The sequence below is a fragment of the Macrosteles quadrilineatus genome, unplaced genomic scaffold (genome assembly GCF_028750875.1).
Source record: "Macrosteles quadrilineatus isolate MER2022 unplaced genomic scaffold, UCM_ALF_1.0 Scaffold_9__3_contigs__length_116548681, whole genome shotgun sequence".
NCBI lineage: Eukaryota > Metazoa > Arthropoda > Insecta > Hemiptera > Cicadellidae > Macrosteles > Macrosteles quadrilineatus.
In genome coordinates, this window is record NW_026542602.1 from 29,212,944 (window position 1) to 29,240,080 (window position 27,137).

Here is a 27,137-nt window from a genome sequence, read left to right on the forward strand (position 1 = left end):
GGTAAATTTGCAATCTTAACTACCTTTAGAGGCTTTTTGTGCAATAATAATAATAATAATAATAAATTAACTTAAAATTCAACTCCAATTTTGCCACAAATTTGAATTGTACAGTATTTTAGTTTTGTAGTGAAATTTTCTTTAATATCAACGGAACAATAAAACTTTCAGGTTTTATAACACTTAAAAGATCATCTTCAAACTTTAGATTTTTTGGACAAGTTCCTTATTTGTTTGGGGAAATTACTGTGAAAACTTGAATTTGAAAGGTCCCAAAATATATGTTATCCAGAGATAAAGTGATTGGGTTCTCAAAACACTTGCTAGTACAACATGTTTCTGTAAAGTACCTTGGTTAGAATAAGTATTACCATTCATTGACAATTTCGTAATCATTTGAGTTGCACCAGCAACATCCGTCAAAATACAGAAACCAGTACAACAGAAAGTGAATGCTTTTATTGAGCTTGCACAATAACTTTTAATCCTTGCTAAGTGGTCTCAATGAAAGTGGTTTTGTTCACAGGTACAGGAAATTGGCGCTGAAATGGCACCCAGACAAGAACCCCGACAATCCAGATGAAGCTAACAAGAAATTCAAAGAGATCTCAGAAGCCTACGAAGTCCTATCAGATGGTAAGTAATTTGTTATAATATGTTTCTTTGTGGTTTTGATTGTAAAATGTTTCTTATGCTTCACATCCTTCCTAGATTTAATTTGATATAACAAACTAGCAGCTGAAATAAAGTTCCCAAAGTTCAAATCATCTTCAAAAAATGTTGAATGAGGGCATTTTCTTGTCAAAGAAATATGTGTACAGTAAATAACAAATATTCAGTTATGGCTATGAAGTCAATTTGTTTTGCCAAGTATTTGTTTAAAGTTTAATGTAACACCGTCTTAGTCACATGAGTTATAGACCAACCAACCAATCTTGACCACCCATGTGACAAGGCTGATAATCTTGATGGAAAGCCTCATTGGCTAAGTGTTGGCCAATGTTTATCATTGCACTTTACCCAGTGAGGAGAGGTGATATGTTAATGGACTGATGTGGGAATGTGGATCTATTGTCTCTTGTTTTGCAACTTTGCTAGATAATCTGCTTGATCACAAGAATGCAACAGCTGTGAAGACAAATCATCTTGAGTGAATCAGTGAAATTGGTCCAATAAGCGGGAAGTTGGAAATAAACTTGGCTGTTGAGTCTCAGCCAAACGTTAGTTCAACATGTAATGTTGGTGTAGGCCTACAACTCTTATAAAGTAGAATACAAATTAATCAAGATAAAAATCTCATGCTGAATCATGTCTATGACAATATAGGCTTAAGTTATCTATGTGTTAACACCTTGTGCAACCCTCTAGAGCCTTTGCCTACTCTTGAATAATATGTTTAGTGGTTTCGGGCTGGAGCCTAGCTTTCTGGATGTAAAGGTAGGGTATAACATTTTTTAATGCCTAACTAAATGATTTTTTTTCAAAGGATAGTAGTTTTAGTTGTTCAATTGGCAGTAACCATCACAAGTTGTTCAAGTAGCATAAGGTATGATAAAATCAAACTTTCTTTATTTGTGATGTACATTTTTTTACACTGAATGATGTCACATGTTTTGTCTATACTAAAATAACATGTATTATTTTAGATTATTATTCACTTTAGTTTTTAAAAATATTACACAACAGGTGTAACTATTAGAAATAGTGACAAAACTTTGTTACCTTGGTAAGTTAGGTACCGGTAGTCAATTTCAACAATGTGATAAGTTAATACTTCATTCCATATTGGTTGCATCGATTGTGAGTCTAATTTAAAAGTAATGTTTGTAGTGTTGACCCAGTGTAATATTTTGTTTTCCATAACTGCAAAATCTCGCAGCCAAAGAGTCTTCTAATGTCCAGACAAAGGCTATGATGTATTTGGTCAGTGTTGTTTAGAACAAAGCTCATTGACTGATCTACAACAGCTGAGTGTGATTCAACACCGAGTGAGACTGACCTTGTTGCAGCGCTAGAGCTAGATAATGATAATGTCATGATGCAACCGTGGATTACTTTCCCTCTCCTCTGCTCTCCTCTTCTCTTCTCCATCCCCACATCTGCAGATATTTAGACCTAATAGACCAAAATACATTGACTAATACATCAATACATTTGACTAATAGGCAAAGGCAATTGACTAATTGGTTTAAACCAAGACATATGACTTAAAGATAAACAAGTTTGAGTAATAGATCTCACATTTGACTAGTAGGTCCAAACCAAGATATTTGACTTAGATAACAAGAGGTTTAACTAATAGACAAAGACGTTAAGTTGAATAGAACTTAAGATATGATTAATAGACCATGATATTTTACTAATCCAACAAGATATTAGACCCACTAGCCAAATGCAAGTATCGCTAAGTAAAAACATTGACTATTATAGTCAAAGGTAAAAGGTATCCTTATTAGCAGGATGTGATTTCCGATCTGTTAAACATGTGTCAATAAAAGAACTTTTACAATTTGTTAAGTTTTTATAACTGATAAATAATGGCTAAACATACTTTGTCAGACAATTCTTGACATGTAGTTATGAGTGCTGCGTTTTGTACATAGTTTGGTTGCTATTTATAAAAAAATATTAAAAGTTATACACTCTAATATTAGTTTTACTTAATTGTGTACACAAAGATATTTTTATAGGCCATGCCCCAAAATCTGGGTAAGCTAAATCCACAGAAACCCTCTTTTGGCTGCCAATGCCTGAATAATGTAATAAAACATCTTGAGTTCTGCAACTTCAGTTTTTGTTGAATTGCATTATATTTTTATCAATAATTATTTTAATTTATAATTTTTACTCAGTATTTAATCATCCCTTTGTCTTAAATATGAAAATAAGTCAGAAACAACATAAACAATCTTCTTGATCCGCCTCAGTCTAGCCTTGATGGTGTTTGTCTATTGCCAATCTTTCCATCAAGGCCTAGTAATTGTTAGTTGATTGCGCTGTAGACTGTAGAGGTACCAATCGAGCAATTCACTTTTATATTTTGTTTTTGCTTGTTGTGTTAATAAGGCCAAGTATTGATCTGAATTGTAGGTTATTCTTTCACTCATTGTTAAAAAATGTGATTTTTATTTTTTATTAAAAACTTAGAATTTAACTATTTACTGTACATAGTAGGCCTAAATCCCTAATCTTGATCCCTTTTGAACAAATTTGGTGGATCATAATTAATCTATTAAGTTAAGAGGAATGTGCCTCTGAAAAAAAGAAAAAAAAAACAGTAGTATTGAAGTATTGATAAGTAGCATGTTGTTTAGTTATGTGCAAATCATTAATGTGCATTTGAGTGCAAAGATAAAGCATAGCAAGGACAAAGGGTCAGCCAAAAACGTCAGCCAAAAAAATATTTAAAATACTGTACAATTATTTAATGGATAACTAATGTTTGTAATTAATTGTAAAACTCACAATACACTATTGAAACCTTTTCTGTAAAAGGTGTTCCATTATGTTACCTAAATTATGTTAATATTACCTAAATGGTCCAGGAATACCTACCACCGCCTTTCTTCATAGGCTACTAAAATTATCTAATTTAATTAGGATTTTCATTTGTTTGGAAGGTTAGGTTTCTTTAACTAGTGCAGCTTAATAAGGGTTATTTTTGGTTATTTTTATGTCATAAACCTAACAAATCGTTCTTATTTTTGTTAGATATAATATGTGAAAGGAGTATTTTGTTCTCAAATCCGCAAAACAAAACACAGTTAACCGATGCAGTCTATTCAGAGTTAACTATGTAAATAAGGTAACAAGATAGCAATAGAGCAGTGAGCGCTATCTAATGGGACAGAGTAGCAATGGATGGGTTCTTTGACCTCACACAGAGACCAGCTGCATGTGACACCATCACAACACAGATGTTGCTACTTTACACTCCTTCTCTGTGTGTATCCTGCATCTTGTGTGTTTCAACAAACAGTCCAAACCCTGGTCTTGTCTATCTTAAATTGAACGCTACATAGCAAAAACTTTACCTTGCGCTTGATTTCATTATGGACATGTCTCTGATCATCAGAATTAACAAATAAAGGCTTGAATTATCTGCGTTACCTGTGATGCAAATTTAACAGTTTCTGGTAGATCAAAAAAATGACATTGAATTTATAGGTAACAGCCTTGAATCTATATATTATGGATATTTATCTTGCAAAAACATCCAATTACATAAATTTTCATTTGCCCAAAAAAGCCTTTAAACCCTCAATTGAAAATTGATAACAATTAGGATAATTCACTCAAGTCACTCAAACTAAATTCTTAGGAGTTATAATTAATCAAAATTTATCTTGGTTGTACCACATTGATAAACTAAAAAGTAAGATTTGTTCAGATCTATTTATGCTGCACAACTTGTCTAAACTCTGCTCCTTGGATGATTTACTAAAGGTTTAATATGCTCACATAAACTCACATTGCATTCGGTATTGAATTATATGGTGCAACAACCATTCAAAATTTAGATAGTATATTAATTTTACAAAAGGGAGCCATACACATAATGATAAACTTAGGAATCAACCAACCGGAAAAACAGTATTTTGCTAAATTAAATATCTTTACAGTGTATGGATTATAAATTTATAAAACTACTATAATTAATCTAAAAAGTGAAATGAATAAAAATACACATTTCTGAAATTGGAAATCATACATAGGCTATTAGGAATCAACCAATCGGAAAAACAGTATTTTGCTAAATTAAATATCTTTACAGTGTATGGATTATAAATTTATAAAACTACTATAATTAATCTAAAAAGTGAAATGAATAAAAATACAATTTTCTGAAATTGGAAATCATACATAGGCTAATTATAATACTCGGCATCGGAACTACCCAGCCATCCAGTGACATAATTTAGAGTTTTATAATAAAAAAACCTACAGCTGCAGGTAGGCCTACTATGGTTTTTTATTCTCTGCCTAAAGAAAATATATCGTAGAAATAAATAATATTAAGACATTTGAAAAGAAATTGAAAATATTTATAATAAAGAAATGTTCCCGCTTATTTAGTGTGTTATTTGATAACTTTTTCTATAATTAATTTTATTTATTGCCGCTTTTCCGTATTTATATTTATATAGGTAATGTAAATGTAAATCTGGAATAAAGTGTATGTTAATCTGTTACTATTGGAGACATCTGTTGTAGTATAATTGAAAGTACGACAAATTGCTCTGTAATGTAACACAGGAAACTTAACCCTTTTTTGAGACCACAATTATTGTACATCATCAACACAGTAGGGACCACGAGAGTCAGCAGTTGGCGGCAGCCAATCACAAGACAATGCTAGTGCGACGTTGCAACATTGCCTGTTCAATAAATTTCAACACTAATTAATAAAATATACTAAACAATTTTCAAATCAGCTTGTATTATTAGATTTGGTAACACCGCGAGGTCCTCGTTGGTTCCTTCGAAGTTACGTGGTAAATAGGCTCCACCCTCAACTGCAGACTCTCATGGACCGTACTGTAGTTAGATGTTTCACCAGAGTTACTCGGGAAATAGCAAATAGCAGAAGGTAGATTTCAGGGCAATATTTTGGATGTTTTTAAAAGGTTCTCTGGTCCTGGTGTAAAGAAATTCATACCAAAATTGAACATATTTCTTAAGCACTATTTAGAAATAATAATAAGAAAAAGGGATGACATTTTATGTAGTGTTATTAATTTTCTGAAATTAATTTAATTAGCAACATTTGTTTGTTTCTCAAGTATTGAGTGACTTTAAAACAGATAGTTGTGAATATTTTAGTTTGTTTTATAAGGTAAATAATTAACAAAACTGTTTAAAATGTAGAGGGTCTAGAAAGCAAGTAGATCACTGCATGAGACGTATAGTGTTTTGGTGTTGCCTTCCCGACTAACATGTTGTGAGCACATCAATGTCAGCTAACAGTCAATGTCTGTAGATAGATAGTTTAACGCTGCACACTTTCAACAGATGCCAAGAGGAAGGTTTACGACCAACGAAGTGCGACGCCCAAAGTGTCTACAGCCCGTCCCAACGGCAAGACATCTTTCAGGAACTATTTCCAATTTGAGACACCCTTCGCTCGTTTCTTTGGTACTCGTTTTCCTACAGTTTTCCGTAACGAGTGCTTTGCTTGGTGGAAACTAATCTGTTTGCAGTTTGCTAACTACTCGTTGACTTTGGGTTACTGTCGAATGTCATCCTTTTCTGTTGTAAATGTTTATAAATGTATGTTTTAAAAAAGATTTAAAAGGTGATGTAAATCGTTGTTTTCTACATTCAAAACTTTTTAGAGAGTGTCATAATTTGATAAAATGTTTCATAATATGAGGTATTTTTGGTATTTATTCACCATGTTTCATTAATTTTAACATGAGAATATTGAGTACTCAATGTAAAAAAATATTAATTGTAACTTTTATATTCTTTGAAATTGAGGATAGTGTAAGCAAATCTGAATGATAAAAAGGTCTCTAAAAAGGGGTTTCTTCATTATTTATTAATTACTCAATTTTTCATCTTACTCTTACCAAAGTCAATGTTGCTTATTGCACCACAGGTATTAGAATTGATTCTCACTAACAAACATTAATTATCCCTGTAGTGTTGTATTGGCCGCAGGTAAAGTATGCCCCGCCTACATTGGCGCCTTAACTTGTCTGGTACTCGCTATTTCTGTAGTCAAAACTAACTCGTGGGTGCTTTTCTGCCAAACTAAACCTGTCATTGTGCTGTCTTTTTCCCATGTGTTCAAAACATTCTATGGCTTGTCGAAATTGACAAACTGTGCCTGTTGGTTGTTATTGTTGTTTCCATGTTATCATCAGGTAGGCCAATTCCAGCCATCAAATAATTATCTTAGCGAATTTTTTAGCTGGACATGTTAGGAAAATAGTACTACATCAAATAAGAAGACACAACAACTTTTCTTTTTTCTGTTGTGCTCTATTCCGTTGGTTGATCCTAAAACATTTTAACACACTCAGCCTTCAGACACAATAAGCAGTTTGAGTGCGGAATAGTAGGATCGTCTTGTCTTGTTCAATTTTGTCAACTTCTTCATGTAGACTCATTTGAACTGTGCTGTATTAAACATAACATTTAAACATGTCTGGTTGTGTTGTGTTTGGCAGACATTTGCGGTCACAGTTAATGTAAATTCAATTATGATTCAAAGTTTTGTAGGTACAGTTAACTCCCTTTCATGAACCTTGTTATTACGCTTCCTAAATGAAGCTATTATAAGTTAAATTAATGTATACTTTTCAAAATCTCACAATAATTGTGTAAAACACTTAGGGAGTTTATTCTACGCTTAAGATCATATTTATTTCAATAAAAAAAATTAGTGAGTGTTAAGTATTTTACATTTTGTTGACTACATCTAATCTATATGTCAAATAGACTGTAAAAAAACCAACCAAACCAATTTTAAATGTTCAAACGGTCAGCTTAGTTTAGTTGAAAATAGAGTTTTCTACATTGGATGCAGTTGGTTGTCTTTAAACCCGGATACAAAAATGATCTGGCAGAAGTGTCTGCCTGCGTTAATCTTGTATTTTTAGTCAGTTGGCAACAGTCTCGGCGGCCGGCCCTCCAGCCTGAGCAGTTTGTTTACATTGCTGTGTTGCTTGATAATTACGCTGATGATTTATTTGTGATCTGTTTACTCTTCTACTTGTCACCTGACTTATTTGTCGTTAATCTTGATGTCCACATGGGATTTCTTATTTCTTCTTTTCCTGGTGGAATTTTTTAGTCTCCCAGAACTAGGAATAGTTTTTATATTGTAATTTTAACTATTTTAGTTTTGCTAATTGAGGCAATGTTTATGTTTTTAGTATTTTTAGTATGATAATTGTGGCCAAATGAAGCTTGTTGCACATGTCATTAATTACACATATTGTGATAGATTTTATAATTTTGGATTGTAAACATTTTACATTTACTAAGCAATCCCAATGTTAAAAAAATATATATTGATTGATATCGTAAAATATACTGAGTGTGAGTGCAAACACATTGTATTTCCTAATAATTTCCACATAATGTTTCTATTTTGTTTCGTTGAACATACATGTGATATGTATTACGGAAATTCCCAAGCACATTATTCACGGTTTAAATCACTCTCAAATATAAAAGTAAAAGTATTTGAATTTCAAACCCAACAAAGTAATTAATTTTTTACAAGTACAGGGTGGATCGCGGTAATTTGCTTATTTGGGAGTGGAATAAAAAAATTATGAACATGTAGAAACTTAATTTTATATTTCACTTACATTGAACAGTAATGGAATTTACAAATTATTTTGTTTTAAATATTATATCTGGCAAATGTTGACCTTCCCGATCCACACACTGCTGCATACGTTTTCTGAAGTTCTCATGCACTTTTTCAAGCATGTCGACTGGTATTCTGGCAATCTCAGCAGCAATATTGTTCCTTAGGTCTTCCAGGGTTTTGGTACGGTTGCAATACACCTTGGACTTCAGGTAACCCCAAAGGAAAAAATCGCATGGAGCTAAGTCTGGTGAGCGTGCCGGCCAGTTCAGATCACCATTGCGAGAGATGAGCCGTTCAGGAAACATTTGCCTCAAAAGATCAATGGTAACTCTCGCTGTATGTGCAGTGGCACCATCTTTTTGAAACCATGTATCCTCTAATTGCATTGCCTCAAGTGCTGGATGGAAAAAATCCTGCAGCATAGTTAGGTAACGTTCGGCATTCACAGTTGCTGGAAAAAAGTAAGGGCCAATGATGCCTACTCGTGATAAGGCGCACCACACAGTGACGCGGTCCGAATGCAGAGGTCTCTGATGAACTTCTCTGGGGTTTGTGTCACTACAGTACCGCATGTTTTGCTTGTTTACACACCCACTGAGATGAAAATGTGCCTCATCAGAAAAGAACACAATTGCGTCACGAGGTATGGTTGCAAGCATGTCTTCACAAGATGTTCGTCGTGTCAAATAATCCCGTGCTGACAATTGTTGGACTACACACATTTTATATGGGTGGAAATGCAGTTCACTATGGAGAATCCGGTGGAGAGAACGCCTTGAAATGCCAAGAGCAAGTGCTTGCTTCCGAGCAGAGCGTTTCGGAGATTGCAATACTGCTGCTCTAACTCGTTCGATATTTTGTGGTGTTGTAACACTCCTCGCAGGTCCTCTTCGTACAGATGACACATTCCCTGCTGTCCTGAATGCATTCACCCAATTCACAACTGATTGCCGTCCAGGAACACGTCTGCGTGGGGAAACAGCGAAACGCAAACGGAAAGCACGTTGCACTGCAATTATCGAGTAGTTATTTGAAAAATATGCTTCAACACAAAATGAACGCTCCTCACGTGTCCACTCCATGATGGCAACTCAAAATGAGCTGAAGACAAACTTCCGGTCAGTCACAACAATCATCGCCCACTTCCGCCTCTTTTTGACTAACAGTGCTGCCAACCACCTGCAACTCAAAATAGCAATTTCCCGCGCTCCACCCTGTACAATCTTATAGTTATAAAAATACATAAACAGTAATGCCTAGGTTAAGTTTATGAAGTAGTATTTTTTTAAATATTGAGTATAATTATCTTCTGTCCCCTATCTGTTTATCCCCTCTATTTCATTTCTTCATTTTGGAATAGTCCTAGTAGTTTGGTTTTGGGAATATAATGGTACTGGTCTGGCAACCACCTTTCGCTAAACCTGTTCTTAGATATTTATCAATGGTAAGGCTGAGTCGTCAAATGGAGTTCTGAGTTCTTCAGAACTGGAGACAAACACTAACCACTCAGCTCTCCGATTCTAATTTAGAGTTCTACAAACATTCAAAGGGTCGCCTCTGTGGTGCGTGTGCCTCTGTGGCAAAGTGGAGTCTTTTCCTAGCCTGTGAGGTGGCTAAGTATAGCCGGATGACTCACCTGCTTGTATTCCTAGAGAATGGGGGTTTGGCCCTCGTGCCAGTCATTGTCTTGTGTTTATTGGACCTCCTTCAACTTTTTATCAAACATTAAGTTTGTTTGTTTCCAGCGGGGCGTGACAATCAGACTTGTAATCAGATTCATGTAATCTCAACATGTAATCGTTGTAGATTGCAAAATGCTTACATTGTGTCAACATGAGGTACTATTGTGTAAGAAAGATTGGTTTGAGAATTAGTGTTAAAAAAAAACTACTGTTAATGGTATCAGTTTATTATTGCGGTAACACTTTTTATTAACTGATTTGAAAACTAATAATTTAATGCTTGGTCACCTACCAAAACAATAATAGGATTTTGAGTTTTCATCTTTTACAAAACTTGTGGGCGTTACTTGCTTAGTGGCTTCTCTTTAACCAGACAATTTTTATTTACACATCGGTTATTTTATTATGAAATTGGGACATGAGATTAGTTAAATAGTCCAGGAAAATGTAATATATTTAATATTTTTATATTATTTGGTCTTAGTAATTGGTTCTTAGTGGTCGTCCTATATTTTGAGTACATTTGAGCTCAGTGTGAAAGTTTTCTGCCAGAATTAGAATGAAGTTTTTTGTCATTGGTATTAAGCTATGTTTTATTTATATATAAAGTTTATTGTTGATCAATAAACAGGTAATTTCAAATTCAAGTTTACTTAGTCATATCAGGCAGGATTACTTAGCTATATTCCCAAGTAAGTCTGAGTACATGTAAGGGATTGAGAGTGCTATTTGAGAGTATTTTTGAGAATATTAAGTACCATCATTGAGATTGGTTTAAATGATTAAACGGTTTAATTAAGACTAGTGTACATGTTGCTCGAATTCGAGCAATTGCAAAGTATTACAGGAGTTATTTCAAAACGAATAACAGTCATATTTACAATAAGTCTAAAAGAGTCAACTCAAAGATTACCGGTGTGTAACTCAGATTATGTTTATCTTCGTTATTGATAATCCTAAAGCATTCCGGCTGGTTTTCTCCTTCTCAAAATGCCTCGCTGTACAGGCAACACAGGTCATTGATAGAGGGGCAATTGAGAACGAAAAGTCGTTTTGGGGTGGTGTTAGGGCGCATTTGTAACCTAATAGTTGAGATTGTCCAGGGTCAGGTTCTGACTGTGATGAGTTAAGCCTATTACGTGCCACTGTTCTGTAGCTGCGGTCGTTATCACGATTACACCTCCTGTCTGTGTTTCGTTGTCATCGCGTCGGAGGCATTTAAAAGAAAAAACAACAAAAAAAAACACATTATAGCCACACAAAACAACGATAAATGCACAAATTTAATTCTAACACGTTACGTCAAAGCGACACAAAACAACGATAAATACTCAAATTTAAGTAACAATCATTCTAACACGTTACGTCAAAGCGACACAAAACAACGATAAATACACAAATTTAAGATACAACCATACTAACACGATCCGTCTTGGGGGTTATGTTTAGACAAACTCAAATAGTAAATAAATGTACTCAATGCGTTTTATTTAATTGAAAAATAAAAACAGCAATTAAATTATACAGCTGATCAAAATGTAAACAATTATGTTCTCCATAAGGATAACATGGGAACTTTCAAAGCCACTGGGGCAGAGCCCAAGGGACTTTTTCAAAAATGTAAGGCCAGTTTGCAAATCTACGCGACACGCTCTTTCCAATGAGACGTCAATGGATAAAATCGGTTAAGAAATGGTGGAGGAGTTCAACCGACAATGTTTCATGTAGCGTATTAATTATATAGATTGGTTTGAACGATTTGCATTTAAGAAATCAGCCTTCACTGTAATCTTCATGACATGACCTTGGTCCCAAATCTCCTTCTTTCCTGTTTTAAGGTACATATATTGGAAACCAAAACCCAAAAATATTTATTTCACTTATTGCCAGGAAAAAAATTGTCAGAGAATCTTTTATTGTAATGTGATAACTGATAAGGAATCAAAGTTTTAAGAGAAAAATAATGATAAATATGTTTTAGATAGAATATAGTTGTATAAAATGATACAGGATCTCTTAGTAGTTAGGACACAGAAATGATCTGACAGTCAGTGAAGCCCAAAAATAGGAATTAAAAAGTCAAAGTAAAAGTCCTTTATTAAGCCAGATTAACAATACATTGCATTGGCCAAGTCAAGAGATTACATTTATTATGATTAAAATTACTATGATTTATTATTTATTAAAAACAACAACTTCATTTATAATGTAGCAAGAACATTAAATCCTGTTACAAGTCTTAAAAGATACGTTAAACTTGTATTAAAAAGAAAGAAAGACAAGTGACCAACTGAGACTTGTGCAACTGGAACGCTCAGGAAAGCAACAGGATAGTCAGACGCAGTTGAATAATTGAGGAGTTGGTTGTCCTGAGAGTTGGATATGAAGAGTTATTACAGTTACAGTACCTCTATATTGACTGTTCACCCACAGGATCAAGACCATAATGATTAACTGCATAGACGTAACAAAATTTCTAAATGTTGTGAGTTTGGATTAGCCTATTACAATGATTATGGAAAGAAATAACACAGTGTGCATATGCATTACACATAGTAAATGTCATTTATATACTTTATATTTCAAAGAAACTGCACTGTGGCAAAAACTGACCGTAAAAATATCAAAAAACACTTTTTACAGGTGACTAATAACAGAGACCTTCAGTTGAAGAGGGAATAATATTGGAGGTTCCGCTGTGTTTTTTATTATGTTTGTATCTCATGATTCCTGGACGTTTTCAGAAAAAAAGGATTTTAAATGAGTTTACTTCAGCTGGTATGTTGAGTTAGAGAAAAAAAGGGTTGGTTATAACAAGTTTGAAAAAAAAGTGTTTACTGTATTTGTTACCTACTGTGTATACTGTATCTATAGTGACTATGGGAGGTAGTATAGCAGATATGTTGTGTTACAGAGAAGAAGAGAAGAGTGTACGACCAGTACGGTAAAGATGGGCTGAACCAGGACAGATCTCGCGGCCGCAACAGGCATCACCATGACGCTGACTTTGACTTCCACGGCTTTGGTGGTTTCCCCTTCACGTTCAGAGACCCAGAAGACGTCTTCAGAGAATTCTTTGGCGGGTCACCATTCCAGGATTTGTTTGGAGGTTAGTTGTTTTGTCTCACTGTCTACTCTCTTTGACTAAGGATAGGACAAGACATATTTCTGTAGTAAAACTGTAACCAGTTTTAGAAAGAATGTAGTTCATCTAATTGAACTACTGACATGGCACACTGATGTTAGTTATTGACTTCTGTTGAATGTGCCAACTTTTTGACCAAGCCAAACTGAAGATCAACATTTGTTAACGATACAGTCTTTAATGTAACATAAACTATCTCAATATAAAAACCGAGGGAAAATGTAATAATTTTATACAATTCTCTGTGAGTGGCTCATTCAACTAGGGGGTTTTTAATAAAAAGTTGGCTACAGCTAGTCCCTATGGATTGTGAGATCACTCCAGTACCCAAAAGTCAAGAGTTGTTTGGTTGTAAACAAGAAACAAATATGCGTAGTAGATTTTAGTTATAAACCTTTCAAAGATGGTTGACAAACACATTTATTTTATGCTGCGTGATTCCAAATAAATATGGTTAACAGTTTCTATTATCTTCAAAGAAGCTTAGCAAGATAGCAAACCAGTATGTTTGAACTATTGGAATTTGGTGTTTTGGTGTTACGGGGTTAAAAATTAGTTTTTTATCCTGAACTCTCAAAACATAGAATTTCCCAGAGCCTCTCTCCAAAACCATTTAGTAGAGAGAAAAAATCTTGGAGTGTTTTTGTACAATTAATAGTTACCGTGCGGAAAAAATGTTAATTTAAAATTTACATATTTTTATTTATTTATTTATTTTATTTTCAATGCTACAAAACAGCACATGCCAATTACTTTGTAGCATTAATCATATAACAAGAATGTTGTGTTTATGTATAAAGTTAAAAAAAAAACTCACATTCCTTGTCAGCAAACCTAGGTAGGCCTACTCACTAAACCTAATTTTATTTAAATGGGGTAAAAATCTAACTACAGTATTAGCAAAACGGGAGTGCCGATGGAGACCAGGTCAAGTCCCTTCAAACGCACGCACCCCCACAGGTCTCCATCGGCCTGTTTTGCTAACACTATAACATGTTCAAGGGAATATTTCAGTGGAAATCTGATCAGGCAAATAGACATTCGCTTAGTCAGTTGGGTTGCTGCGGCAGGAGTATTTTGTATTTATGCTAGAAGGACCACTAAAAATCTGAGTTGACTTTAGCTTAACAACAATCAATTGGTAACTTGGTTATGTTGAATCTCTTTCAGACAGTTCTATTTAATCTCTTGTATTTTAATTGTAAAGCAACAAAAGCATTATAATAACCTAATAAAAATAATTTATTCTATAGCATCATAACGTGTATTGTAGTGTGATAAACAATGCTTACAAGTCCTCGGTGACTTTCAGGTCTACCCGATGAGGGAATGCATGGTAAGATTTACTTTACGACTCAATTGTCTTGATCAGGAGACAAACAAAATTGTTAGATATATTATTTTAAAGTTGTTGACTAGTTCTAGTAGACATGCATAATCTTTTAGTTACAGCTAGCATTTAATATTACAGCTATTTATTTCTTAACTTGTTATCATTTCTACACATTTATTCATTACAAAATATCCTGTAGTGCCTAGTAAAAATTAATCTCTAGCCAAAAATCCATTATTAAAACAATCTCAATGTATTTTGTTGCACTATAAAAATTTTTAATGCTTAAACAATAAGCCATGTAGGCCTAATGTAAAGATTTTTCAAAGTAGTCCACCAGTTGTTTGTTGTAACTTATGATTACTTTTTAAATCACACAGTAGATAGCTGTCACTGTTCCGCTATAGTTGATTGGTTCCGCTCAACTGTTCCAAATAACCGTTACTTCTACTTGACACTGACCTGTGTCACTAACTGTCTGATAACACCTTGTTGTAGGATACAAGAGGGCGCTCTGTCCCAGAAAACCTGTTTGACTAAGATTATACTGTTTATTAGAGGAAAAGGCTTATTAAATGGGGTTTAGTGACTTTAGTCAATCGCAAAGTTTTATTGTTACTCTTTATTGTTATAAGTGAATTTAGAGTCTCAATGTCCAAAAAGCACAATAGCACTTCCAGACAATGATAATATACTGATTTCTGTTGTAGTTTGCCACAACGATTGCTTGCACAGCCGTAAATAACTTGATGTAGGACTTAAGGTTTTGTGTAAAATTTCTTTATGGGTTCCTTAGAAATTCCAACAGCTGGGTTATTGGGTGCAGTGTTTATTGGGCTTTAGGCCTATTGTTTCACACTATTTTCTAATTCACTGGAAAATACTGAGTTGAGTGGTTTAAGTTAGGCAGAAAAGTTAAAATATGTTTTATTTGTTCAAAATAAAGAAAAAGTTCAAATTCAAATTTTTATTATCAACATCAGGCAATAATATGAGCACAATATGAGTGTTTGATTGGTTAGCTATATTAGTATTGTTGATGCAGGATCGAGGCAGAGACACTCCCACCCTAGCAGCACACTGAGCACTAGCCTGTTTGGACCCTTTGGCCTCGGACTGGGGCTCGGCTTCGAAGACATGTTCGGCAACGCCCACGCTGGTAAGTAAAATCAATTGAAGTGAAGCTCTCTATTCCACTTGTGTTTTTTTACCCTCTCTTTATTAGCTCTGGATCCAACCACTAGACATGCGCGATTTAACCGCTTTTTACTGGGTAAAGATAGGGGTTAGTTTATCTGGCCTGCATTTTAATACTGGTTGGTTAAACTAACCTTTTCTAGTAATCTAGACATTTCAGTTCTAAGATAAAATTAATCTAGACCTAGCTTTTGTTTTGAGCCATACATGAAACTCACTCCACAGTAAATGTAAGGCAGCAAAAAGTCACACAATACCTTAATAAGCTTAAATTAATTAGGATATCATAAATAAAGTTATGCTCGCAAGCGGCCAACATGTCACACCAGTGCCAGAGAGTCACTCATGCCTTCTCCTCTGAAGGAATTGAATCTACACCCAAACGTAGCCTACACTAGGGGCCACGAGAGTTCGCAGTTGGCGGTAGCCAATAGCAAGACTGGACTAGCGCAACATTGCAACATCGCCCGTTCACTTATTTTCGACACTAATACAAATATACTAAACAATATTTTTAAATCAGCTGGTATTATTAGATTTGGCAACACCGCGCTGTCCTCATTCATTGGCTCCTTCTAAGTCATGTGGTAAATAGGCTCCTCCCTCAACTGCAGACTCTCGTGGACCTTACTGTAGTTATTATGTTCTCAATGTGGCCAGAAAGACTTCCACAGTCTTATTTCAGATATTAGATTTATTAAAGACTTGTGTACAATCTCGTGACTCTGTGTAGGATAAGAGTGACATTGGACGAATTTGTAAATTTTGAATAATAAGTTAAAATAAGAAGAAAAGTCTGTTAACAAAAACAACATACAACTCTAAAACAGTAAATTAATTACAGTACATATAAGATTTTTTGTTACACAGAAAGATAGATTTTTTCATACACTGAAGTTTGTAATATTTGTTCAATGCCAGCAGTCTGTATTATCAGAACCACTGCAACAAGTTTGATAACAGTTATCAGAGATGTATGAAAACACAGCTCTGCTTGAAGCAAAGTTTATGTGTCCAAACTGTACCCTCAGTTTTACATTGTTACTTTTTAGTTTTTTTAACCAAGCTGGTTTTTACTGCTTTTTTGTAGCTTTCAATTCTAAATCTCTTTGGTGACAATGATTAATTCCGTGATTTAGTCTTAGTGAAAAAAATAACTTCAATTAACTCAATTTCTTGTGAAGCTATGTTATTAGTTGTACATTTCTGAGGCTCACTGTAAATTATTTCGTTTGCGTCTTCTACTCTACTTTCCAGTCCTTATAAATTTCTTTCCCGCTAGTAAAATTAAAAAGATGTACATGGTATGTTACTGCAAACTCAGCTCCATTATTGTGTTAACTACTTTGACAAAAAAAAAGCAATACTTTCAAACTACGCAATTGACCAAATACCCATGATTTAATCTATTACAAAGGAGAGATTCTTCAAACATTCACAAAGATGAGCATTTACATGAAGTAAAAAGTCAGTGTGTACTTTGTTTAGTTTTTTATCAGTTCTTACATTACATAGTATAAGTTTAACTATTTCAGGTCTCCCTGATGATGGATTTTTGGGTGAGCGGAGAGATGATTAAGCACTTGCTTAGGTGTTAGATGTGCACAATTGTCTTCTGGCCCATAATTTGCACATTATCACCCACACAATTTAGCGCTTTTGTAACTTAATTTATCCTTTCCAAAGCTTGTTTGGAATTTTGATAAATTTTTTTATGTCCTCTTTAACTGGTCTCCTTGTGATCTAGAAGTTAGTTTAGAGCACAATAACTGTACTCAAACAAGTAGGACTGCTAGTTGTGGGCTTAATATTGAAAGTACAGAACTAAGCTCACATAGCACAGAAATTGCTAATTTAGACAGAAAATTATTAATTATTAATTATTATATTGTACTGAGAAAACATTGAACTTACATTGCAAACAGTCTTAAAAAAAAGTTGTCTTTGAAAGGTAGAGTATAAGTGGAAACAACAGTAAAAGCAGATGTTGACCAGAAACAAGGAAAACCAAAGTGGTGATTGGGACTGACCAAAGACAAAGTAGATTGTTACCAAGAACCAATTTTTCTCTATGAGCTGCAGACAAGCCAAATTTTCCTGGATTTTGAAGCAAGTTATTTAGCCTATACGATTTTGTGATTTTTTTAAATAAATAAATAAATAAAACTAAAGGCCTGATTTTATTGGACAAGTCAATTAGTGGTAGCAGCTCACATGAAAGAAGTAAAGCGTGTACATGTAGTACCACACGCTGACCAGTTCCTTTGACAACCGCTATAGGAGCTTCAGTCCCTGATCCCGCCCATGACGGATTGCTTTTAATTACCAAGACCATCTAGACCTAGCCTGAAGTAGAGTAATTTTTATTAATTAATGGTTGGAATTAAAAAAATATAGGCACCATGAATAGAAATTGCTAGTTTATACCAGCCATTAGCTTGTGGAAAGTGAACCATTCAAGTTTTAAAACTTTTCCTTCTTCAAGCATAAAAAATCAAACGTACACGGACAAAACACTTCAGTTGTGCGGTGAAACAAATTCCCCTTTTTCACTGTGAGTGTATCAATGGTCAAAATTTCTTCAGGCATGTGTAAGTAACATCTACTGAAATGGTAGCAGGTTTTTATAAAGTCTATGTCTGTTGCAGGCTCAGCACAGTTCACATCCTTCTCCACATCGTTTGGCTCTGGCGGGGGAAGTAATCCAGCTGTCAAGCGAACCTCCACATCAACTAGATTTATTAACGGAAAGAAAATCACTACAAAAAAGTAAGTTATTAGTTTGTAATGTAAGGGGAAATAGTTGCTCCTGCCAAGTACAAATCACTTTTTTTTAATTATATTTCTGTGGTCTAAGGCAGGGGTCACCAACCTACGGCCCGTGGGCCACTTCTGGGCTGCAAAGGCCTACAGAGAAAATGTTTTTTTTATATGATGGTTTACACCGATGATCGTCAATGTCACGGCAACACTAGTGTGCATATCTTGCGGTCTCGGCAATACCATGATTGATTATCACTCACAGATAACACTTGTAAGCGTATCTTGCGGTTTTTGCTAAATTTTTATCGTCTCCCACGATTGCAGCAATTCCGTGAGCACATCTTGCAGTCTCGGCCAAAGCGTAATGCCTCGTGCCTCGTCCTAGCTGGACGACAACAGCGACGCGACCAACAGTCGCTGCTGTCGGGGACAAAATGTGTGTCCACACTTGTGGTGAATGCCGCTTTGTCGCATCGCTGGTGTAGCGCTACCAATTGTCACTTGTGATTGCGGCCATGCCTGTAATTATATTTCCGGCCTTGGCGATATTGTGATCAACCCTTGTGATTGCGGCAACACTTGCGATCGCGGCAATACTCACATATCGTGCAGTCTTGGCAATACCGTGATCGTCACTCATGGCTGCTTTAACACTGGCAAGCATATTTTGCTGTCTCGGCGATATTGTGATCACTCGTAACTTCATTGTGGTCATCTCTTGTGGTACGGTATCAGTAATACTGTGATGGTCTCCCTTTGATTTGTGGATGATTTACTTATTACTTAGGGAACCAATGGAACACTGTCAATGAATTAAGGCTTATTGGCTATTGGTGATCATTGTAATCTTTGATCCATACATAATTTAAGCACAATTCTCATTGTCCAGGTTGGTTGAACACCCTGTTTAGATACGTGTATAGTACATTTCTCTCACTGGCCACGTTTTTTTTTTCCTACAAGAGAAACCTAAGCCCGTGATCTACTCGCTAACCTAGTGATTGAGCTATCTAAATATGTAGTACAGACCTTCCAAATTAGATGAACCATTGAGATCAATCCTAAGAGCCTTATTATGTGCTGCCACTCGAGTGCTGCTCAGTCGCTTTACCCGGCCACAGATATGGTTAGGGGAAGCGACAGGTGTGGCGAGGTCGGGCGTCTGACCGAATTTCATACAGACTTGTATGTTGTTTCTCTGTGTGAATGATAAGATGAATTATGTCATCTACTTTTACTTAAGCGTCACAAACGTAGGTAAAACAAAATTAATAGTAATTAATAGTTTTAGATTGGAGTCCATCCGTTACTATAATAAAGACACCTTCAAAAGGAGTATTTTTCACACTTTGTGATGATCTCAGAAAGGATGACAAGAAGTTTTTTTTTTTATTTGGATGTCAAAACGTTCTTTTGATGAACTTTCAGAATAAATAGACGGTGACTTATCCGTATCCCACAAGAATGTGAATAATTTTATTTCATCTAATGAGAGGCTAGCACTTACCTGTAAGTAAATATAATAGTTTTGACATAAATAATAACCTTAAACACAATGATATAATAAAAAATGATACAATTTTGACACAAAAATTGTTACTGAGGCAATGTGTGGTTGTGGTGGGGGGGGGGGGGGGGGGGGAGGGGGGGCTGTGACCCTCTGATGTAATGAACAGCATATGATTTCATGGATTGCTGGTGGCAGGACAGTCGCATGGGCTCATCACTAGTAGGGAGGGTGCGCGACTGGCCACTCCGGTCGCGCGCCACTCGAGTGGCTGCATATAATAAGGCTCTAAAGATCATGACAACAAATTTTAACCCTTCTTCTATAAAATCTGCAGTTGCATTTATCTTTCCCATCATTATTGTGTCTACCGTTGGCATGGCCTCAGTCCCTGGGTATGCAATGACTTCTTCGATTAGTCTTAATGATTCTAAAAGACTTCTATTGTGGTGACCGCTTGCTGCCACAGTACCTTCCAATAACAAATATTTTGAAACCCCATCCTGCTGTTATATCCACCTTTTCAAATTAATTAGCACTGATTAATAATCACCCAATTTAAAAATTACTTGTTGATTCCACATACTGCAAGGTACCAAACCAAGGATGATTCCAAGGAAACAGTCTAGTTATATTGGGCACTTATGTCTATGGAGGAAAATTCGTTTGAGGTAGCCTCTTTTTATGTGGAGAATAAATTACAGAAAATGCAGGGTATCATAATATCTTCTTCAACCTCTCTTAGCAGAATATTCAATGTCAATTTCATGAGTGCAAACATTATTTACAAGAATTTATCTTTTTTCAGAGTGCAAGAGAACGGCAAAGAGACAGTTCTTCAATATGAAAACGACGTCCTCACTTCAAAGACTGTGAACGGGGTGGCCCAGGCCCTGAAATACAGTTAGAACCATCCTCACCTCCAAGTCGCTGTATTTATTTGTTAAACTTCATTAACGGATATACTAAAGTCGCAGTTATGTTTCCGCTGACTTTACTATTGTAATAAATTCATGTTCTGCCCTGTTGAATGTTTTGTGTAGACTGATGAAATTATAGAAATCTACAGAAAGATACAGTTAAGATGAAATATATCAGTGTTGTTTGTAATATGTAATTCTCTCAGATTTGATCTCAACTATTAAAGTTTCTTTATTGGCTTTGTGAGTGTGTACTTAGTTAGCTTGGCACTTACTACTTTATTGCACTCTCTCATGTAACGTCAAGTACATAACATAGATAATTAATACAGGCAAATCAAAGTGTGTCGTTAAATAAATATACACATCAGAATGTAGAACTACCGTGGATGAGAAACACATTTTTAATAGTAAATATTTAACACTTAATGAGAAAGTTTGTGAATAGAAGATAGAAATAGGGCAGAATTAGGGCTGATAAACATTAATTGATTATATATTGCAATTTTAGATAAGTTTTAGTAATTATTAAGAAATCGAAAGAAGTAATACAATTGTAGCACTGAATGTTTCCTACACTGAGTTAGTTGATTTAGGTTCTCTTCACAACGTAATTTTGTATATATTTGTTTAAGCGTAAGTTTATTTTTATAATGTTTGTTTAAGGTAAGTAGGAACAGTCTGGATGTACTTTAATAAGTAACAGTAATTTTCTTGTCATTGAATTTGAATATTGTAGAGTAATAGCTCAACAAGCGTCGTGATTCAACATTGAGTACTGTCTCCTAGGTCCGCTAATACTAGCCATGTTTGTTTTATTTATTTATTGTAGACTTTTGGATAAAATATGGTTTTGTGTGAGTTTTAGTTTAGTTATGATTTATTTTGCCAAATCTCCTATAAAAACCGAAAATTTGAATATAAAGACAATTTTTAAGAAATGAACAAATTTAAAGTCAAGTTTATATTTTGCTCAATAATGTACGGTTGGATATGATTATGTTTGTGGGTTTAGCACTATTGTCCTGGTGCACATAGGCTCACCACAGTCAGGTCTCATTGTACTTATTTAATGTATATCATTGTCATAATGACTGAAACGCTTTCAATGCGGAATATTTATGTTGAACAGATATCTGTTCCTTTTCATGTAAAATAAAATAAATAATTATTACTAGAAGAATATTTGTGATGTCATACTCCTGAATCTGTCTGAGGATTTATATTTACATATTAGAAGTTTTTGACACATTTAGTGCAGTTGCAGTTGGGTTTGAGCGCAGCCTGAATAGGAAAACTGATGCACTGAGCACACATGATTGCAGGAAATTATCTAATTTTGTTCCAAACCATAGCAAAGCTACATTAATGTCAATGAGCTGTATTTCAGTGTTTGTGAACGTATTCATAGATAAAACATACTCGTTGTGTTGCCTAGCCTATGACGTAGTCCCATAAGAGCTCAAAGCACTGCACAGTCATCAGCAACGATAAACAACTCATGGATCGCTGGCTCAGTGTTGGCCGTGTGGTCTAGCTTCCCCCATTCCCGATAGGCAGAAGCCAAAGCAGACCATACACTCACCATTATACAATTATTAAAAAAATTGTATTGCTGCTCTGTTGAAATATATATATAGGGATAAAATATTGCTAACACTTGTCAAAAGCTTTTTACCATCAAAACTTAATGGCTGTTTTGTTTCTTACAGAAAATAACCCATTTGAACTGTTTAACACATTGAGTGCGGTAAAAATATCAGTGGGTGCTTCCCCAAGGCCTGAACATTTTTTTTACATAAAATTCTTACCTTTTGTTCCCAAAAGTTAGGATCCAGGTTGGAAATGGTGTTTGGCGCTGGTCCGCGGGAACAGCGGGTGAAACACACTCAATAGAGGTTAGGTTATGCTAGTAGTGCACACGCAATAACTCCCGTCTACTCCTCAAGACCGCGCCACAATGACTGATTCATTTCAGCGGGACCGGGCCAGCCTGTACTCAGGTTTCTGATTCTGATTCTGATTCAGGTTTCACGGCCGGTCCTCAGCAACTGGCCCGCACCAAACGTGTTAAAACTGCACATTCACTAAACTCAGTTTTGGACAACTTAACTGATAGTGCTAGTTTTAAATATGTTGTACATTGTAAAATAATCAGTGATTGCAAAGAAATTATAGAAAGTATAATATTTGTAATTTAAAACTTAATTTATTAAACAAAAACATTTTACATATTAAACATTTACTAGTGGAACCCCGTCGAAATCGACGGTTAATCTTGAGGTTTTATGTAAATTCAGCTAACTGCGATGGATAGAGTGAAGTCATTAGAATCTTAGTTAAATGGAGGGAGGATAAGCAATAATAAGTACCGTATGACGATTGTGTTCCCTAAAAAACGTGATGGATGAATTCGTTTAACACAATATTTCCTACCTTTTTATCGGCTTTAGGTTGCCCAAAAGGTTTTTAGGAGTCTTATAATTGTTTGTTCATGAGTTTGTTTCATACCAAACCCACTTTCACTATATGGGAGAATGAGTTCATATAATTAGTCTATCATGTTACGGAAAGAGTCAATATTTATTACTAACCACTAATTCCATCTGCTTTAGGAAAATCATTCAGATTGTATCCGGATTTATAAGTTATCATCATCTTTGGTCATAAAAATACAGACAGAATTCTATCAGCATATTAAATCAGTTTTTTTGTTTGATAAAAATATCTGATATTCCAGAAAGCAGTAACATTCTTACTTCGATCTCAGCAATTTTAATTCCTTCTCTTGCCACATCGACCCATGTATTAATCATCCTGTTCTTACTTGATAATTCATTAACTTGTGGGGTAGTTTTGCCTTGGCCATATAGATCACATAACGCTGTGCATGTATTTCGTGGATTGGAATGAACCATAATTGTAGGAAATTTTATCACAAATCTTGAACATTTGCGGAACCAAATCCATAACCTAGTCCAGCCTTGGTAACAAATTATGCAAATGCGATGAGATGTGATGACACTGTTGTGTTTCCGAATGTTTTGTATGTAGTGAGGTTTAGATGCATTGTTCGACCTAGCTACATGTGTACATCAAAGTAAAAACTGTGTACACATTTTTTTTAAATACCTGAATTGACATTAGTTCACCTACTTTACCAAAACCATAGACTCCGTAGTTAGTCTATTCCAAAACTTGAACACAGCTCTCATCCTCAACGTACTCATCTATGACACAATTTTCAACCCAAAATTTTCTAAGAGCAATAAAGTATTGATTTTTGAACAAAACATTTAAAACGTATCATAAATTCATCATTTTGGTGAAACTACAAAAAACTTGCCATGCAGTGGAGAATCCATTTAAAATCATAAATAATAATGTAAACATTTAATTTTGACAGTTTCAGTAGACCTTTGAATACAATTTTAATATTAACAGCTGGTTCATTAAAAGTAGTGTAAAATTATCCATATGGTCGAAATGTAAACAACATTGCAGAGTGAACTTTAAAGGCCTCTGGGGCAGAGCTCCAAGGAAATTTACCTCGTTTCTCTTTTGAGGGCTCACCTACAGACCAATACCTTTCTTTAGACACCCCTACCAAGTTTCTACGCCCAGCCGTTCTCTCACATTAGCTGTGACAAAAACCTCGTTTTCCTCCATAAGAATAACATGGTATGTGAATTTAAAGGCCACTGGGGCAGAGCCCCGAGGGAATTCTCTTTGTTTCTCTTTTGATGGCTCATCTACAGACCAGGACCTTTCTTTAGACAACTCTACCGAGTTTCTACGCCCAACCGTTCTCTCAAAATAGCTGTCACAAAGAAAAACAGTTTCAAATTAATATATAGATGAATAGAATTATTTAGTTAATTTTTTGCCTCAAATGTTTGACATAAGCACGACATTTTTTTCTTTCACTATGGTATGACAATTTATCATCCAAAATAGGTCTCAAAACAGCGAATGAAAATAGTATCACGTTTACATCAAACATAGATCTAGGGCAAAATCTGAACAAAATTATTCTGATCAGAAATGTTTAATGTATAATTATGTTTTCGTTTAATGATGGGTTTGAAATATTGTAATTTCTATCCCTTTTTTTTGTACCGATTATTTTGCCATGTATAATTTGGAAGTACAGTAGAACCTCTTTAATGCGAACTAATTGGGACCAGGGGTAGTTCGGACTAGTGAATAGTTCGGATTACAGAACATATTGTTGTTTTTACATAAAAATAGCTAAAACATGGCTAAAATTGATCTAAATTATTTTGGGAAAAGTGAAAAAAATGTTTTATAAATTAAAATACAGTGTTTATTTAATACAGTAGTAAACATGGTGAATAAACAGTACTGTACATTAAATACAGTATACAATAAAGAAATGCTGTACTGTGTATGGAGTACAGCAATGTGGGGTTTGGATTAGTGGACGTTCGGATTAAAGAGGTTCTACTGTAGCAATATTGCCGTTTGTCTAAAAACATCTAAACTGAAATGTAATGTGTAGTTCAAAAATGTGTTATTTTCTGCAAGAAACTAAACAGACATAAAGTTTAAAATAGTACAATGAGTTTGACTTGAGTTAGCAAATATTTCATCTCTATATCAACAGACAGGGTCGGCTAGAGGGTGGGGCAGAGGAGCCAGAGCCCCGGGGCCCTGGGTTCTGAAGGGGGCTCGGCCAGGTCAAATGTAAAATCTCTTCTGTACATGTAATCTGTTTAAGTAAAAAATTCTAGCATGGTTTTCCAGTTCACTTAGTAATTTTTCACTGGAATAAAGTTGCAACTGTGAGTACGAGAATTAATCAAACTATCATGCATTTTAGATATGTATTGTTATATGTGTAACAAAACAGCACGGAGGCGGCTGGAGGCTGGACACTATCTCAGGATCCAAGTTGTCTGGACTAAATGACATAATCTTTGAATGAAAAAAGGTAGCCTTATTCCCTGAGGCCATCTGGTTTATAACACAAAAGAACAATTTGCTGAAAAAAGCTTAAATAGTGTATTTTGAATCGAAAACACAAATTTGATAATTGTGGCTATTAAAAATAGTATTCTTTGCAATAATACAACTGTTGGGTCTACAGTGACATCCTAGCTTAGCTGTGTAAAATTAATGCTGTTAGTTTGCTGTCTGGTAATGATGGGTCAAAACCAAAAATTTCTAATCTCAAAACCTAAATTCAAAACTTTGTTACCTGGTGAAGGCTTACAAATACAGGCAATAATAAAATGCTCATTGTGCCATCAAAACTGAAAGAGATTGAATGCGTATCCAGACATAATAACATAAATATGTAACTGAGTAATTTCAAATCCAAAACAAAAAAACTTCATAAACACATAACATTAAAACAAATGATTCATAATTATGTTGGTGTCAGGAGGTACATGTATTTTAATGATCATGAATCTATATATTAATTTGAAACTGTTTTTCTTTGTGACAGCTAATTTGAGAGACCGAATTTGAGAGACCGGCTGGGCTTAGAAACTTGGTAGGGGTCTCTAAAGAAAGGTCTTAGTCTGTAGATGAGCCATCAAAAGAGAAACAAGGCAAATTCCCTTGGGGCTCTGCCCCAGAGGCCTTTAAAGTCCCCTCTTCAGATTTGTTTACATCACAACCATATGCACACATTTACACTACTTTTTAATGAAACAGCTGTTAATATTTAAATTGTGATTTACTAAATTTGTCAAAATGAAATATTTGCAATGGTTTTTGCTGATTTTAAAATAGATTTTCTTCCGAATCGTGCTTTGTTTTGCAATATAATGTTCTTTTACCAAATCAGTGGAAAATCCAAATCACAGTAACTCTTAAAATTATTTCTTATGGAGTTAACTTATATCTATTTTATGGGTTGGTTTCTGCCTTTTTTACCACTTCTTGGAGATTGCACGTTATCGATTCTTTGCACGATTCTTTGGCGTATTGCATCTGTAGTAGACGATACTTGGTTGGTGTCACTTTTAAAATTACAATGGAAAAAAGCGAGAAATTATGGACAATTTGATATACTAAAAATAAAACTGAATTAACACTGTGCTACATTTCTTGAGCAAATTGAAAGAGCCGATTTGCAAAAAATGGAAACAGGAAAGTCATAGAACACAACTAAGTACAGTAGAAGAAATAGAAATAATGTTTTTTTTTTCAATTACAATCGTCATTATAGACAACCTAATGCGGCTATGAGTGGGAAGCATTTGTAGAAAACACTAAAAAACAAGGTCA

The 27,137-nt window shown here is 34.8% G+C and overlaps 1 protein-coding gene across 6 annotated transcripts in view; it reads left to right on the forward strand.

The window, feature by feature from the left end:
- Nucleotides 1-21,761, forward strand: part of LOC129002397 (dnaJ homolog subfamily B member 3-like) — a 99,573-nt gene extending 77,812 nt beyond the window's left edge. For 4 of the 6 annotated variants that reach the window (XM_054430169.1, XM_054430168.1, XM_054430170.1 and 1 more), the window contains exons 3-9: nt 527-636; nt 6,013-6,135; nt 12,926-13,120; nt 14,469-14,492; nt 15,535-15,648; nt 18,335-18,455; nt 20,765-21,761. In XM_054430169.1, coding sequence (XP_054286144.1) covers nt 527-636; nt 6,013-6,135; nt 12,926-13,120; nt 14,469-14,492; nt 15,535-15,648; nt 18,335-18,455; nt 20,765-20,864 — 787 coding nt within the window. In that variant the 3' untranslated portion in view covers nt 20,865-21,761. The remainder of the gene's footprint in view (nt 1-526; nt 637-6,012; nt 6,136-12,925; nt 13,121-14,468; nt 14,493-15,534; nt 15,649-18,334; nt 18,456-20,764) is intronic. The other 2 variants (XM_054430172.1, XM_054430173.1) reach the window with 2 other exon arrangements.
- The last annotated feature ends 5,376 nt before the right edge of the window (nt 21,762-27,137 follow it).